The sequence below is a fragment of the Salvia hispanica genome, chromosome 2 (genome assembly GCF_023119035.1).
Source record: "Salvia hispanica cultivar TCC Black 2014 chromosome 2, UniMelb_Shisp_WGS_1.0, whole genome shotgun sequence".
Lineage (NCBI taxonomy): Eukaryota > Viridiplantae > Streptophyta > Magnoliopsida > Lamiales > Lamiaceae > Salvia > Salvia hispanica.
Window position 1 is genome coordinate 33502506 of NC_062966.1, and position 16161 is coordinate 33518666.

Here is a 16161-nt window from a genome sequence, read left to right on the forward strand (position 1 = left end):
CTGCCAGACACCATTGTTACACTTTCTTTCTGCAGATTTTTACTTCCCCCTTCTTTAATTTCAGCCCCTTACAATTCTTCATCACAAGATAATTTTGTCTTCAGTAGCATTATTTGGTAAGGGCTTAACATTATTTTTCCAAATTTTGAAAAATTTGAAAATAGAAAATTTAAAAAAAAAAAAAATTGGGTAAGGGCTTAAGCCCTACCCTCTCTCCACGTGTGTCCGCCCCTGATCCCATATGTTCAAAGTGTACCTAAGAACATGTATCTTGACAAAAAAAAAACTAGATTATCTCCAAAATATAAAGCATACTTTTGGTAAGCCATGGTTTTGATGTTGAACCCAAGTGTGGGGCTGATTACGCTAGTATCTTCGCCATTAATCTTCATCACTATTGTGGTCTTTCCAGAATTATCAAGACCACTTGAGTAGAAATGGAATGAGTGTTAGAGTTCAAGTGTATATGAAAACAGAAAAGTGGAAGGGATAGGGATAGGGATAGGGATAGGGGTTATTACACTTACACCATGAGAATGCGCATCTCCTTTTCCTTGCGTTTAATTTTCTGGATTATGCTGAGAAGGCCCATTCTTATTTCCTATCAGAACCTTGAGGCAATGTGAAATTCCTCAACTTCAGAGAGACTTAGAATTGATAACAATTTTAGGAATTTAGGATCCGTTCGTTTTCTCCATTTCTGGTGAATATTCTGGGTGTTCAGTTTCATTGGCGAGCCCTCGATTAACCGCAGTCAGAGAAAAAAAGGAAATAAATTAAATATATAGTACTATAAATGATGCTGAACCTGGTTCGAAGCTCGTAGAATAACCAGACTTGCCGGCGGCGAAACTCGGCAAATTCGCGCCGATTTTTCTCTTCTGCTACCATTTTTCAATTTATTAGACCTCCCAATTTCAAAATTCATTATTTTAACAAATGTATTTACCAATATTGTGGAGTGCAATACCTTAATCCAATTAAATAAAATTTAAATCATTACAAATTTAATCATATTAAATAAATATTTAATGCGGAAAATAGTTACGTGGTACAAATCTTATTTACAAAAATATATCAATTGGAACAATTTTTAAAATAAAATATTTGAAAGTAATAAAACCTCAAATTAAACAAGTGATATCCTTGATTTTTTTAAAGAAGGGGGTAACATAGCGATTCTTATTAACTTTCAATTGCTAGGTCTCATACAAATTACACATTATAAAATCCAAGTTGGGCAAATACTCAAAACAATATTCCATATCTCAAAAATTAAAGACCTAGAAAATGACTGCATGAAAATACAGGGAAAACCAGTAATACTGTAATAGGGTCTAGAAATGGATACAACAGCCTAAATAAAGAAAGCATCTAGTAATATTCCATCACCACAAAGTGCCAACACATTTTACATAGTAAAAATCTACTTACAATATTATTGGACTTCCACATCTTTCCTATGATATCAACCTCAAAATAATAGGTGAAATCTCCCTACATGAGTACTGGTAGCAGCATCATTTCACCTAGATTCAACGGCCATGCTTTCCGAGCCCTTGAGGAACGATCTTCGCCACCATATTTGGAACGCTTTACTGAGGTTAGGGCATTCGTTGCCATGCTTGGAGAAGCAATGGAACCATTCCATGAACAACGAATACTGCTCTTTCAGTGGAAGAGTGAGCAGCGCTTGGCCCATCGCCTCCTCCAATGCCTTCATGTCCAGCCCCTTTTTGCTCCTCTGCAACCAGCCAAAATCAGACAGCATTGGTCTAAACCACGCTTGCAGAAGTCTCAGCCTCGTCTCTGTCGGGCAGTGGAGCCTCCTAGTCCCGATTGCAATGAACAGCACTGCTGAGACACGGCTCAGCTCATACTTGACCATCGGAGATGCATTCTTGTGCAATTTAAGCAGCCCTTCTTGATTTCCCCACAAACGGACAAACTCCTCCGCCAGCTGGTGATCAAGCAGGATATCCACAAGCCAATTTATGTTGTCCACCTGCTTTGAGACGCGCTCTAACAGAGGCTTTTCTTTCTCCTTTTTTGCCAATTTCTGCCCTGCATTGCTATCCGAGGTCTCCTCGAGCAGACTGCTTAGTGATTGCAGACACGACTCACAAACTGCATACATGTCCTCCTTATTAACATCCGGGGACTCCTTTTCATAGACGGAACTTTTGCATAACAGACCTTTAACCAAAGACTTGAGTTCATTCCCAGCAGTGGCATCTCTGCAGGTGGTAATGGACAAGATAAGCTGCTTGGTCAATGCTGGCTGAGAATCAACGGGATCACTGGGGCTACAGAATCTGTCCCGGATGTCTTTGGTTTTAGGATCGTCTATTTTTAGTCCATTGAATAGTTCCCTCATCTTCTCCTCCTCTTCTTCAGTCCATGGCACCGCCTCCAAGTATTGTAAACACGCAGAGATACACCTGCTAAACTTGATGCCTACCGATGCCTAAGACAAGAAATTAGGAGCCTCAGATTTTAGATTTACCAAAAACGACGTTCATACACTCTAAATAAAAGACCTTTTCTCTTGTTTTCCATTCAGAAATAGAAAGCTTGGAATGCAAGAAGGCATCATATTGAAAGGAAGATGCAGTCTACTCGAACAAACGGGCAAGAAAACAGGTAAAATGCCAAAACTCATGAAACTCAAACTATTTCCACCTCAAATGTCATCAATAATCCCATAAATCATTTCGGAAACACAAACAAAACAGTGCAAGTAGATCAGAATTAGGTTGCAGATTTCATTCGAATTTGAAATCCAAACAGTAATAAATCAGCAGATCCTATTTGTCATTAATACATACTTTTCAAACCCAAACAGTAATTTGAAACTCACATGATGCACAAATCATACACCAAAAAGTCAGAATTGAGTAAGAATTAAACCACATCATCACAAGAAAATACTCATAAAATCAAGAAAAATAAAAGAAGCGCATTTCTATGATTAAAAAAAAATTGAATACCTCGAGTATGTCGATAGCTCGAAAAACCCCAATCTTGACGAGCTTCTTCTGAATATCCTCCTCAAACATGAGCTCAATCGTCTCACGAAACACGCTCAGATTCTCGACATCCGGCACCTCAACCCTACACAAACCGCTCACATTCTTGCGATAATCCGCGATCAATTCGGCGAAAACGGCGCTATTCGCCGCCAAAACCTCCGAACTCAGCTCCAGCACCAGCGATCCCCCATTCTTCCCCTTCAGATTCAACCTAGTATCATAAATCCCCAAATTCGCCTCGCTGTCGGCAGGGGGCGGGGGCGGAGGGGGCAGCGGCAACGGCAAAGGCGATTTAGGGATTTGGTGGTTTTTAGGAGTGGCGTGGGAAACAACGGGATGCTCGGAGATGGGAGAGACCCGACCCGGAGAGAGGATCCGACGGGCGAAGGGGGTCTTCTGCGTCTGGGGAGAGTTGGAGAAGGGCAATTGCGTCTTTTTACCGCACGAGGAGGAGAGAGAGCGGGAGCGCGAGAGCCCCGGAGTCTCGGGGCTGAGGGGAGGGGTGGTGAAGGAGCAGCACCAGTAGCGGCGGCGGTGGAGCTGCGGCTCGCGGCGGCGCTCGGTTTTGACGTCGTGCATTGCGGCGAGACTGCTTATTTCATAGCCTGGATCACTGAAATGTGAGGAATTTATTGGAATTTCCGGTAAAAATATCAAGAACGTGAGGATTTGAGAAGGAGAGAGAAGAAGAAGAATAGAGTGATTTAGAGAGAGAAGAAGGAACAAAAGACTGTGACGTGAGCTGGAAATAGTATGAGAATCTGTATTCACACTTTTCCTTTTTTTTCTCCTCTTTCTAAAAAGAGAGAAAAATTAAAGCAAAATGAGATTAAATTCAAATTAAAATTGATGGCATATGATTCATCGACGGGCCTGCAGTTAAGTGAAAAATCGATGATAGATTGGAAAATTTTATGCAGATTTTCTTGTGAAATAATGAATATATTTATTTATTGTGTTATCCAAATCAGATCTACCGTTATTGATTTCATTTTCTGTATATATTTATTGTTCAAACACCCCCCACTGAAGAAACAACTTGAAATGGAATCAATCTTTTTCTTTGGGTTGATTGCGCATTTTAATTTATTAATCGTTCGCTTTTGCAGATTTATGGGATCTACAATTATTAAACATTCCAACTTTCAAGTGTGTCATGGGACTGGATGGGATTAATAAGAATGAGGATTATACTTGTCAAGAATCAGAATAAAATTGATAATTTGTTTTGCACATGGACGCGGTACCATGATGAAGAATTATATTAATGTATAATGTATATATAACGTTCAAATAAAAACAAGAGATGCAGGAGTGTAAAGGGATCAAAAAATATCAATAAAAACAAATTTTATTTAAAATTATTTCATAAACGAGTAACTGGAATATTACTGGCGTCGTTTGTTCCCACCGGAAACAAGCTCATCCAATATACCTCAACAGCTAGTAACAACAATAGCGAAATACACGGCTAATCACTAACAACAAACCAAACAAAAAAAATAAGCACACTAAAAAAACGTAATGCCAAAATAAGCAATAGAATTACAAGAAATGTTGAATAGTCACAAAAGTAAGAAATAGAAATTCCAAAAAGGTAAACAACAACTAAACCATAACACTACTCAAGTATGTAGTTTTGCGAGCATTTAAATGGGTCACATATTATAATCGTCAACAACTATTATAAAATTTATAGCGAAGGTGATTTATCCAATTTACCAAAGTGATACCTAAGACCGAGATATCGTCATATCAAAGGTTTGTTAATGAGACTAAACAAGGCTATGAAATTGTTGCCGCTTGCCTTCGCAACGTTCTAAACAGCTACTTGATGGTATATACGCACAAGAACAACAAAGAGCAAATACTAAAGATAACCGAGGACGAAATGTCCACATAGGAGAAAATACAAAAAAATAATACACAAATGATTAGATAACTAAAAATAGTAGGGAACTAAAAACCGACGAAGGTAAACGCTATTCGTCGGTGAAATTCTCAATGGAGTATGATCTACAAATTAATTTAACTTCCTGAATTGGGAAGTTTTTTTTCACATATCTAGTAGGAGTATGTAATCTGCTAATGTATCATATCACACTTACGTGAGTGAGATGCATAACCCATTTGAATTAAATCACAGAGCAGACCACCTCGTGATTTTCTGGCAAACTCCTTCCACACTTCGTGATTTTCTCCTCTATTTTCCGGCAAACTATCGAAGATCTCCAAAATTTGTTACAACATTTTAGTAACATATGCATCTTATTTTGCTTAAATTTGTTATTTTCCATCACAATTGGAGCTGGATAGTAAACATAGGAGTAAGTAATCCTATTAAAAAAAGATATCGATCAGAATTGTAACTGTGTGACTAATTGGTTATAGGAGTAGTTAACAATGATAGTTTTCCATTTTGAAAGACTAAAGTAGTAGCAGATGTCAATAATACTCGTTTGATTAAAAAAGTAGTGAACGCCTTTGCGGAAGTATCACACAAGTCTAATAGTTAAACAGTGTTTTGAGATTAGAGAAAATGTTCCACTTAATTGTTTTTCACAGTAAGAGTAAAGCTAAAACAAGATGTCCGAAAAGAAATTAAAAGCTCTACACTACACTCCAAACAAAAAAGTGCACAGTAATTTGAGTCGAGGGAATAGTATATCCTTCGTCCAATAAAAATTTTCCATTGGTGGACAACCGAAACTTCAATGCAAAAAATAATAAAGTATAAAAATAGATAAAGAGAATATGAGAAATAAAGACAAAAACAGGAATAATAAACTAAAAGTACTTTACATTTTTAGTATAAGACTTAATTTAGTAAATGAACGAAATTAAAAATATATAATACTCTCTTCGTTCTATATTCCATAGTAATGGAGGCATTTCTTTTCGACATGGAAATTAAAAAAAGTTAGGTTAAGTGTATTAAGTAAAGAGAGAATAAAATAAAAATGAAAAAGATAGAGACATAAAGAATAAAGTAATAGAGAAGAAATGTGTTAACTTTTACTAAGAAGGGATATAACTCGTATTATGGAACATACCAAAATGACAAAATAATTCTACTACTATGGAGTATTATTACGGACAGAAGGAGTATTATGAACTAGATGCGACAAAGAATATCACCTATAAATAATAAATAATAAACTTAATAATGGGAGAAAGAAGTTTTAGTTTCTCTATATGGTTTAGCTTAGTGAAAATAGTAGTGTTAACTCATTGGTATGTGACATAGTAGTCTAGCTTAGTCTCTCTTATATATGTTAACTATGTTTAATAATGAGATACACCTACCACTTTTCTCATGACTCAACATAGCCTACATATCTATAGCACAAGAGACTAAGCTAAATTGTCACATAACCAATGTGGAATGGAATACATACAGTACTAATATATAGCAAAGTTCATTTGATATAAGTGGGTAAGAAACTATTTAGCCAACTTACCAGTTTTGGTTTAGTTTAGGGGGTGAATATGCTAAATTATTATTCAGGTGATAATGATGATAGTAAGTCAGTGACAGAGTATCATTTAAGCAACAAACTATAATAAAATCTGAGGCAAATTCTAGCAGACCTTCCAGAGCACAAAGCTGAAGTTTGCAAAAGAACAAGTTGGACCAACAGCTGCTAGACCCCCCCATCATAACTGCCAAAGCTTCGTTAGTGCATTCACCAGCTCTGTGAGTCACCTCAGCCTTGATATGTATGGAGGAGCCACCACGAGAAGAAAGAGCAAGAATCATAGCAGCTGTAGGTAAGTGAGCTGGATTGCGTTCCATAAATCTTGAATAATGATATTCTAAATGTAATCCTGGAATAAATATAAGCAAAAACATTAATTTATAATATCAATGGCAAATAACACCACGCACTGCAGAAAGTACCTGCAGCATCCACCAACACAATAGTTGGAAGGTCATGCAACCTCCCAATAGATGCTGCATTTACATAGCAAGATCCCAAAATTTTACATAAAACATGTGAAAGAAACTAAATTGTCTTTCCCCCCCTACTTGTGCCACCTCAGTGGTCCAGAAAAGACACCGGAGTCCTGGTAACACAAGAGTGAGTAGCCCATGCCTAGTCATAGGTACAATCCCTGTTCCGCAAGCTTGCAGCATTCCGGAAGGGATTTTGAAAAATTGCATTAATATCTCCCGAAATTGGCAAGTTCGGGCAGTTTGACTTTATATAATTGACTGAAGAATAATAAATGGAATGTGAGTACTCATCCCACAATCGGAGTAATCAACAGTTATCAGCAGATCTACCTCTTTCAGTGTTGGGAGGAGAATAGACCGGATTCCCCAGTTGCCCAAATGAGAAGTCTGAATTATGTGAATCATTAGTTGCCTGGTAGAATGGATTGTCCACCTGCAATTACATGTTATGAACACAGCATGTTAGATCGGAAATGAGAAAAATCATTGTGAGTAATAGATACTTTTGTAATCAAATAATATTGTTTGAAAATATCACCCTCACCATCTGAAGCACATCCAAAGAAATATCACCCTCAGATGTATTTGACAACACAGACAGCTCATTTGCAAATGAAAGATGCTGATCCTGTATGCCAGCAAACCCAGTTCCAGAGTTTAATTGATGAATATTCTCATGGACATAAGATGCAGATCCCAGGCCACTTGATGAGAAATGAGCTCCAATAATTCCATTTGAGCAATCCAATGGAGGCAGAAGATCATTGAGTTCTATATATGTTGAATTGTCTATGGGAAGCATGTTGAGTGGATAGTCGACATTCTGTGATCCAGGGAAGTCAAATTTGCCCTCATTGATCTTTCTCCAACCATCCAAGTCATGAAGATCATTGTATATATCCAATCCCCCACTACAAGGTAACAATCTGTTGTTCCCATTGCCACTAAGATCATCCTGCTAAGCACAATTCACATTAGCACATATTCAAAGCAGTGCATGCAACAGTGCACCATGTCCTCTAAAAGGGGAAGACATCCTGCATTGAGGTGGAAGAGATGGAAGAGAGCTTGCAAGTGACAATATACAGAAAACATAGAAAAAGCCGCATGCAATAAGAAAAATATTAATATAGGTCAAAGAGAGAGAACTCCAGAAGGCATCTCCATTAGAATGTCATAGTAATTTTAAGAAACAAAAAGCTCCAGACAGAAAGTTAAAACAAATTTAGACAAAAGGTATAACAAAAAGATACTAAATGAATAAGTGCAACTACGCCAACTAGTTAATCTACAGGATTCTAGGCATCTCTTGTTTTACTCTAAGGAAAATTGGATCCGTGATGCAAAGGATAATGCATATCACATAGTTAAACACGCTCCTAGGGGACAAATAAAACAAAATGTAACTAAAGCATATAGCAACATGATGTTATCAGTTAAGGAATGTAGCAAGACACATATACTTTACAAAAGGTTACCTGATTGAATCCATTCCCATCAGGAAGCAGCATGTCTTCATCGTCAAAGCAGGCAAGAAGACTATCCATCTCATCATTGGTCTCGTCTACAGCTACAATACTAGTTGGAGCAACCACTGAAGATGATGGACCTTCTTCAAGCATAGGTAGTGGTCCATTTCCAAAGTCGAGCAATCCTCCTCCAAGAGGCAAACTTTGCTCTACATTCTGCACCCATGCAGTTTGTGAAGGAGCTTCAGCTGCTTGGGGTATAGAATGATTCTCAGTAACATCGTCATCATCATCAGTCCAATCAGCTTCATTGAAAGGGGCACCATACTGTGCGCCATTTTTGGGGCCTGGTCCATTCTTCTTAAAAACTTTACACACAACATAGTTATCCTGCTTATGAGAACATCATCAGTAAGACAACTATTGGCCTATGAACAAAAAAAGTTATTGAGCCAATACACTTAATGACAGAACCATAGAAAGTATATATGCAAAAAAACTAAAAGGGAAGCCAAAATCATAACTTAATCGAGACTCCACCAAGTAAATAGCCATTGCCATTCACCAGAATGAGCATAACACTACATGCCAAATACAAATATGCATTTTCAACAACATTAAAAACCAGAATGCACACACCATAAAGGCTTAAGAGTCTATGCACAACAAGAGAAACTCCGCATGTGAATGCAAATAGAAGTACACAGATCAGCTGTTTAACAGATTTGTCCACCCAAATGCAAACAAAATAGTCAGACAATTGTCTGTAGCGTGTTAAAGTTAAGGTTCATGTTAACCTATAGAAAAGTCATGAAGAGAAAAAATAAAGTGGGTCACATCTACAGATTGTTATCCAAAAAGCAAAAACAAATTGGAAATTTGGAATCGCACGATATAAGTGGATACTGGTAGTAAAATTGCCAGGTTGGATGTAATGAGTCATCAATGTTTTGAATGATAGGATGAATTGTTATAAAATATTCGAACTCATCAAATGTTAACTTTGATTTATTGACTAATTTGAGTTTGTTCGACAATATTAAACTTAATATACTCAGTCATACGTTTTATCGAGATATCCTACGACTTCAAGTATACACCCTGAATGAGAACTGGCCAAAGGAAATGGAAATTCTAGGTCAACATGAAAAATTCTAGGACGAAGAACTAAATTTGAGAAGATCATGTCAAAAAGGTTAAGGGAGCGCATAAAAAGTCTAAAAAAGAACCAGAAAAAAAAATCAGAATGGAAAACCCATGCATCTTCGTCATAATTCAGCAGTAATATAAAAACAAGCTTTAATATAGTATATATATACTTTTTCCAATCGAATTATTGGTTAAAACTTTGAATATCAGCCAAAAAAGTAAGTACCTGAACTCCAGCTGCAGCCAACTCATTATCAATGAGCTTATACTCGTGCATAACCCAATCTGTTCTTGTTCCATGCGGGGCATGACCCTGGTGAAATATCAAGGTGTTTACAGCTCCAACAGTTCTCCCATTGCGAGAAATAGTCCTGCCTTTTCCAGTAGTTTTCCAAAAACCATCTTTAGTTGCACGCTTGACACGTGCCCCACTTGCATACTTCTTCTCTCTTGGACAGAAAAAGAACCACTCTAAATCTTTAGTTTTCAAGCAAGATTTATCTGTGCATCAAGAGAGAACCATATGAACCACCGGATATAGGGAAGAGTTAAAGAAAATACTAAGCAGATACAAGTTCAAAAAGAGGAAGTGTCGCATCTAACTGAAACAATGACTTCCAATGGAAGAAATACAACAATTAGCAATAAAGAGTTGCTCTAGAAACACTAAATGTATGTATGCATTCCAAACCCAAAATGTGACAATGACAGTTATCAGTCAACCAAGCTTTATTCAGATGAAACCAGGCTCCAGAGAAAAAAGTGTGAAGCTAGGAATAGAAGGAAACAAATTAAGTAAAAACTAGGAGGTCAAGGTTGTAACAACTCACAAGACCCATACTGGCATGATAATGAAATACTTGATGATGTATTAGCATTATAATACAGTTCACAATACTTCCAAAATGAGAGTGTTAAACTATCTGTTTTGTTAGATAGAGAAGCAAATAATATCTGGCAAAGAACATGAAACTAAACAAAAAAGAAATACAACAGACCTGGAAGATCCCATGGAGAGTATTTGTAGATGTTGACCTCCGCAATAGGCTCACAGAGAAGCTTCTTACCCAAAATTTTCCTCTTAAGATAGTACAAAACCAACTCAACATCAGTTGGATGGAAACGGAATCCAGGGCCGAGACGCTGACGCATTGTGATAACAGAACACCTAATAATCCAACTACTGAAGTAAACTTTCACCAATAATGTTACTGAAAACCTCTCCCCACCAAGAACAATATCTCTGCAGCCAATAGTCCTCAAAAATGAAAAAAAAATGAAAATTGAAAAATAAACGCCTCTACACACCAATCCCAAACCTCAGCCCTCCAACCTTAAACTACTTAAACCTCGTCTTCAAGTCCAATGCCGAAACAACACCTTCGATGAGCACCACAGTCTCCTCCGGCTCATGAAACAGCAAGCACACCACAAAAACCTCTGATGCTTCTTCTTGTTGGAATCAAAAGACATCTGGTGTGCAATACAAGCCCTAACATTTCAACTGTATCAGTAGCCTTCGGGCGAATATCAACAAAGCCCAGTTCAAAAAAAAACAAAAAGAACTGAGATTTAAGAGAATCAAATCAAAATACAATAAAATCGAACAAAAAATTCTCTAGCTCTGACATGAATCTAACGATGGATACCTAAAGCCAACACATAAACCCTAGAATCCAAAACACAATCCATCGAATCAATTGACCAATAAAACACAAACAGTAAAGAAAAAGAAACACGATTACGGTACGAGAAAACAGAATTAAGGAAAACAATGGCAACACAGACCTCGACGGGAGACGAACCGGTGGAACTGAGGGAGAAAACGCGTGGGTAATACAAAGGCTTAAGAGTTAAGGCAAAAAATAACAAGGATGAAAGGAATTTGGGGAGAAGTGAGGGTTTATATAGAAGCGAAGTGTTAGGGTGAAAAGCGTGAGCTGTCTAGTGTCAAGCTTGTAGCGTAAGCTAATTTACTGATATGCACTTCTAATTAAATTAAAAATTAGGAGTAATTTTATGTTTTAGTACTTCAAAATCATGAGTTCCATATAGTGTTTTTCTTGTTATGTTTTCTTCATGTTGATTGTTAGAATGTCTATAAGATGAATGCAATAATCTAACTAGTATGTGGAAGTCCTTCAATATCATAATCCTTATTTAGTGTGTTTCTTATTATAATTATTATGTTTTCTTCGTGTTGATTATGAAAATATCTATAATATAAAATAAGAAAATTTTGTGATGACAGCTCGTTCAATTGCGGAAATTAAATACGATAACATTCTATATATAAAGTTATTGTATTCGAAAAAATAAATTTAATGAAATTTGCCCTTTATAGGATTCAGAAAAAAAAAACGGTAGCATTTGACATAAACTTCAATAATGAACAACAAAAAAATATTATTCCTTTTGTTTTATATAATCATTCTCATTTGATAATTTTCACACACATATGTGTTATATCCGATGTCTTATATGAGTATTATCTGTGAGCATCACTAATATAAATATCTAAATAGTACTCCATATGTGAAAAAGTCCTATAATATCATAATTTCTATTTAGTATATTTCTTTTATTGGTAGTATTATGTATTCTTTATGTTAATTGTGCTAATATCTATAGCATGGAATACAAATTTTATGGGTGAAAACTCATTTAATCGTAAAAATTATGAACGCATCTTTGACGTATAAATTTATTGTATTCGAAAAAATGAATTCAACGAATTTTCCATCATGAGATTCGGAAAAATACGGCAGCATTTGGCGTAAACTTCAAGAATGGACGAAAAAAATGATTATTCGTTTTGTTTTATATAATAATTCTCATTTGATAATTTCACATGCATATGCATGTGTTATGTCAAATGTCTTATATGAGTATTATTTGTGAAAATTACTACTCCGTACGTCTCAGCTATGATGACAGTTTTTTGCACGTGTTTTGCACGGATTTGTTTATTCAATCATGGAAATTAAATACGATAACATGTGACGTATAAAGTTATTGTATTCGGAAAATGAATTTAATGAAATTTTCCCTTCATAGAATTCGAAAAAATAAGGCAGCATTTGACTTAAATTTCAAGCATGGACGACAAAAATCGGTTGTTCGTTTTGTTTTATATAATCATTCTCATTTGATAATTTCCACATACATATTTTATATGGGTATTATCTTATATGGGTATTATCTGTGAGCATCACTAATATAAATATCTAAATAGTACATGTGAAAAAGTCCCAAAATATCATAATTCCTATTTAGTGTACTTCTTTTATTAGTAGTATTTTCTATTCTTTATGTTAATTGTGAATTGTGATAATATCAATATCATGGAATACAAATTTTGTAGGTGAAAACTCATTTAATCGTAAAAATTATAAACGCACATTTGACGTATAAAGTTAGTGTATTTGAAAAAATGAATTCAACGAATTTTCCCATCATGAGATACGGAAAAATACGGCAGCATTTGGCGTAAACTTCAAGAATGAACGACAAAAAATGATTATTCGTTTGTTTTATATTATAATTCTCATTTGATAATTTTCACATTGAAATGCATGTGTGTATCAAAGGTCATATATGAGTATTATTTGTGAAAATTACTATTCTGTTCGTCTCAGCTAAGATGACAGTTTTTTTGCATGTGTCTTTATTGTACAGGTTTTTGTATTTAATCGTGGAAATTAAATACGATAACATTTGACGTATAAAGTTATTGTATTCGGAAAAATGAATTTAATGAAATTTGTCTTTCATTAAATTCGGAAAAATACGCCAACATTTGGCGTAAACTTCAAGAATGAACGACAAAAAATGGTTATTCGTTTTGTTTTATATAATCATTCTTATTCGATAATTTTCATATACATATGTGTTATATCAGATGTCTTATATGAGTATTATTTGTGAGTATCACTAATATAAATATCTAAATAGTATATATGTGAAAAGGTCTTACAATATCATAATTCCTATTTAGTGTATTTCTTTTATTAATATTTTTAATTCTTTATGTTAAATGTGATAATATCTATAACATGTAATACAAATTTTGTAAGTGAAAACTCATTTAATCGTAAAAATTATGAACGCACATTTGACGTATAAAGTTATTGTATTTGAAAAAATAAATTCAACAAATTTTTCCATCACGAGATTCGGAAAAATACAGAAGCATTTGGCATAAACTTATAAAATGAACGACAAAAAAATAATTATTCGTTTTTTTATATAATAATTCTCATTTGATAATTTTCACATGCATATGCATATGTGTTGTGTCAAATGTCTTATATGAGTATTATTTGTGAAAATTATTACCTGTCCGTCTCAGCTAAGATGACAATTTTTTTGCATGTGTAAAGTTATTGCATTTGGAAAAATAAGTTTAATGAAATTTGTCCTTCATAGTATTTGGAAAAATACGGTAGCATTTGGCATGAACTTCAAGAATGAACAACAAAAAATGAGTATTCGTTTTTTTATAATAATAATTCTTATTTGATAATTTCCACATACATATGTGTTATATCAGATGTATTATATGAGTATTATTTGTGAGCATCGCTAATATAAATATCTAAACAGTAATCCCTCCGTCCCAATTAAATTGAGTCGCACTTTCTTTCATGATGTTTCAACTAAGTTGAGTCATTTCTTTTTTTGACAAAAAACAAAATATCCAATCACTTTTATTATATTCCAGCACCTACTTTACTTTATCTCTATCTATGTTACTTTAATTCTTGTATCTCTGATATTTACTATGTACTCCTATTCTTTTATGTTAATTGTGACAATATCTATAGCATGAAATACAAGTTTTGCGGGTGAAACCTCATTTAATCGTAAAAGTTATAAATGCTAACATTTGACGAATAAAGTTATTGCATTTGGAAAAATGAATTCAATGAAATTTGTCATTCATAGGATTCGGAAAAATACAACTGCATTTGGTATAAACTTCAAGAATGAATGACAAAAAATGATTATTCGTTTTGTTTCATAGTTGTATAATAATTCTCATTTGCTAATTTCCGCATACTTATGTATCATGTTAGATATCTTATATGAATATCATTTGTAAGCATCACTAATCGTGAAAATTAAAAAAGCTAATATTTGATGCATAAAGTTATTGCATTTGAAAAAATGAATTTAATAAAATGTGCCTTTCACTGGATTTGGAAAAATATAGCAGACATCAAGAATAAATAACAAAAATTATTAACTGTTTTATAGTACTATAAAACAATAATTCGTTCTCATTTGATAATTTTCGTATATACATGTGGTGCATCTTAATATTTTATATAAGCATCATTTGTAAGCAATGTTATTAGCATGTCTACATTTGCATTATTTGAAAGATAAAAACCATAGCGACTGCACGTGGAAGGAAGGCAGTGCTGAACTCCTTAAGGTCTCCTTTACTGTTGCTAATGATGAGGTAGGAAAAGGAGGTCAGAAGGGAGCAGAAAAATCAGATAAAACGCCATTAGTTGCAGCATGTAGGTAAGGGCCTTCTTGCGCGCAACCCTGATGATGTCGGCTACTGCAGCGGAGACCGTTTTTAGGTCATCGAAGAGCCGAGACCAATCAGGTAGGGCGCCATTGGCACCGGGTTGGGCTTTGTCTAGCAGGCAGAGCAGGTGCATTGCGACACCAGCACAAGTCCCGTCATCACGTATGTGCTCCCGCACCACCTGAGCAACAACCATCAGGATCTCGAGAAAGCACTGGACTCTGTCATAGCCATAGGTCGCATTGAGCCTTTCCTTGATGTCAGCCTGAGTCGTAGTCCCGTGCTCAATGTAGAACCTCACGCATTCTGCATTTATGTTCACTGCAAACACAAAAAGAAACAAAACCATTAGCTATACCAATTACACAAAACACAAAAATATATTTCTCATAAGAGTTTTACCTATCCCAGCCATTGTATTCGGAAAAATAAATTTAATGAAATTTGCCCTTCATAGGATTCAGAAAAAAAAACAGTAGCATTTGGCGTAAACTTCTATAATGAACGACAAAAAATTATTATTCGTTTTGTTTTATATAATCATTCTCATTTGATAATTTCCACACATACGTGTGTTATATTCGATGTCTTATATGAGCATCACTAATATAAATATCTAAATAGTACTCTATATGTATAAAAGTCCTACAATATAATAATTCCTATTTAGTGTATTTCTTTTACTAGTATTATGTATTCTTTATGTTAATTGTGCTAATATCTATAGCATGGAATACAAATTTTGTGGGGGAAAGCTCATTTAATTGTAAAAATTATGAACGTACCTTTGACGTATAAAGTTATTGTATTTGAAAAAATGAATTCAACGGATTTTCCCATCATGAAATTTGGAAAAATACGGCAGCATTTGGTGTAAACTTCAAGAATGAACGGCAAAATTGATTATTCGTTTTGTTTTATATAATAATTCTCATTTGATAATTTCACATGCGTATGCATATGTGTTATGTCAAATGTCTTATATGAGTATTATTTGTGAAAATTACTATT

The 16161-nt window shown here is 34.9% G+C and overlaps 2 protein-coding genes across 5 annotated transcripts; both read right to left on the reverse strand.

Moving 5' to 3' along the window:
- Positions 1-1305: 1305 nt before the first annotated feature.
- LOC125205514 (BTB/POZ domain-containing protein At2g13690) lies at positions 1306-3787 on the reverse strand. Its single transcript, XM_048104504.1, has 2 exons — positions 2991-3787; positions 1306-2467 (listed from the first exon to the last, which is right to left on the reverse strand). The coding sequence occupies exons 1-2, from the start codon at positions 3609-3611 to the stop codon at positions 1526-1528; spliced, it is 1563 nt and encodes a 520-aa protein (XP_047960461.1). The 5' UTR covers positions 3612-3787; the 3' UTR covers positions 1306-1525.
- Positions 3788-6435: 2648 nt separating this feature from the next.
- Positions 6436-11527, reverse strand: LOC125205316 (NAC domain-containing protein 82-like). Of its 4 annotated transcripts, XM_048104175.1 has the most exons (8): positions 11397-11527; positions 10942-11100; positions 10607-10851; positions 9835-10109; positions 8469-8849; positions 7535-7945; positions 7321-7423; positions 6436-6860 (listed from the first exon to the last, which is right to left on the reverse strand). In XM_048104175.1, the coding sequence occupies exons 3-8, from the start codon at positions 10758-10760 to the stop codon at positions 6490-6492; spliced, it is 1695 nt and encodes a 564-aa protein (XP_047960132.1). In that variant the 5' UTR covers positions 10761-10851; positions 10942-11100; positions 11397-11527; the 3' UTR covers positions 6436-6489. The 4 variants fall into 4 exon arrangements, with proteins under 4 accessions (XP_047960132.1, XP_047960131.1, XP_047960134.1 ...); XM_048104174.1 differs by having other exon boundaries at positions 10607-11100; XM_048104177.1 differs by lacking the exon at positions 6436-6860 and adding an exon at positions 6873-7100 and having other exon boundaries at positions 10607-11100.
- Positions 11528-16161: the final 4634 nt, after the last annotated feature.

What these genes read in the sequence shown, in the direction of transcription:
- LOC125205514 (XM_048104504.1), bottom strand. Translation starts at nt 3,611, where the DNA reads ATGCACGACGTCAAAACCGAGCGCCGCCGCGAGCCGCAGCTCCACCGC. An exon ending in GAGCTATCGACATACTCGAG is followed by an intron (nt 2,468 to 2,990) that starts GTATTCAATTTT and finishes TTCTTGTCTTAG; the next exon opens with GCATCGGTAGGCATCAAGTT.
- LOC125205316 (XM_048104175.1), bottom strand. Translation starts at nt 10,760, where the DNA reads ATGCGTCAGCGTCTCGGCCCTGGATTCCGTTTCCATCCAACTGATGTT. An exon ending in TGGCTGCAGCTGGAGTTCAG is followed by an intron (nt 8,850 to 9,834) that starts GTACTTACTTTT and finishes TCTCATAAGCAG; the next exon opens with GATAACTATGTTGTGTGTAA. An exon ending in ATGGGAATGGATTCAATCAG is followed by an intron (nt 7,946 to 8,468) that starts GTAACCTTTTGT and finishes TGTGCTTAGCAG; the next exon opens with GATGATCTTAGTGGCAATGG.